General features: G+C 69.4%; 1 protein-coding gene across 1 annotated transcript in view; it reads left to right on the forward strand.

The window, feature by feature from the left end:
* ETH_00041895 (uncharacterized protein) overlaps nt 1-405 on the forward strand; it is a gene marked incomplete at both ends in the record, with an annotated part of 3,887 nt that overhangs the window by 3,347 nt on the left and 135 nt on the right. The window contains one exon of the mRNA XM_013375260.1: nt 1-402. Within this exon, the coding sequence (XP_013230714.1) occupies nt 1-402 (402 nt within the window). The remainder of the gene's footprint in view (nt 403-405) is intronic.

Below are 405 nucleotides of genomic sequence, written 5' to 3' on the forward strand. Positions count from 1 at the left end.
CTAGACATTGCCAGAGAAAGGCTGCAGAAGCAGCTAGGGGACCGCAGCAAGAAGGGGGGCCCCCTTGAGGGGGCCCCCTCCCCGCGCTGCAGCTCTGCTGAGAGGCCCCTGGAGGCCCGGGGCTCCCGGGGGGGCCCCCCGGAGGAAGCAGCAGCACGGCAGCGGGGGGGCACCCCCGAGAGCAGCAGCAGCAGCAGCAAAGCCCGGCGATCTGCGCGCAGCAGCAGACGCAGCCGCAGCAACTCAAGGGGAGACAAAAGAAGCAAAAGCAGCAGAAGGCGCCGCAGGAGCCGCAGCAACTCTGCAGACTCTCACCCCCGCGAGCGCGGGGCCTGCGAAGACCAGCAGCAGCAGCAGCAGCAGCAGCAGCAGCAGCAGCACCGACACGAGAGGCGCAGCAGGAAG

The sequence above is a fragment of the Eimeria tenella genome, genomic scaffold, assembly GCF_000499545.2.
Source record: "Eimeria tenella Houghton genomic scaffold, Eth_scaff2613, whole genome shotgun sequence".
Classification (NCBI taxonomy): Eukaryota; Apicomplexa; class Conoidasida; order Eucoccidiorida; family Eimeriidae; genus Eimeria; species Eimeria tenella.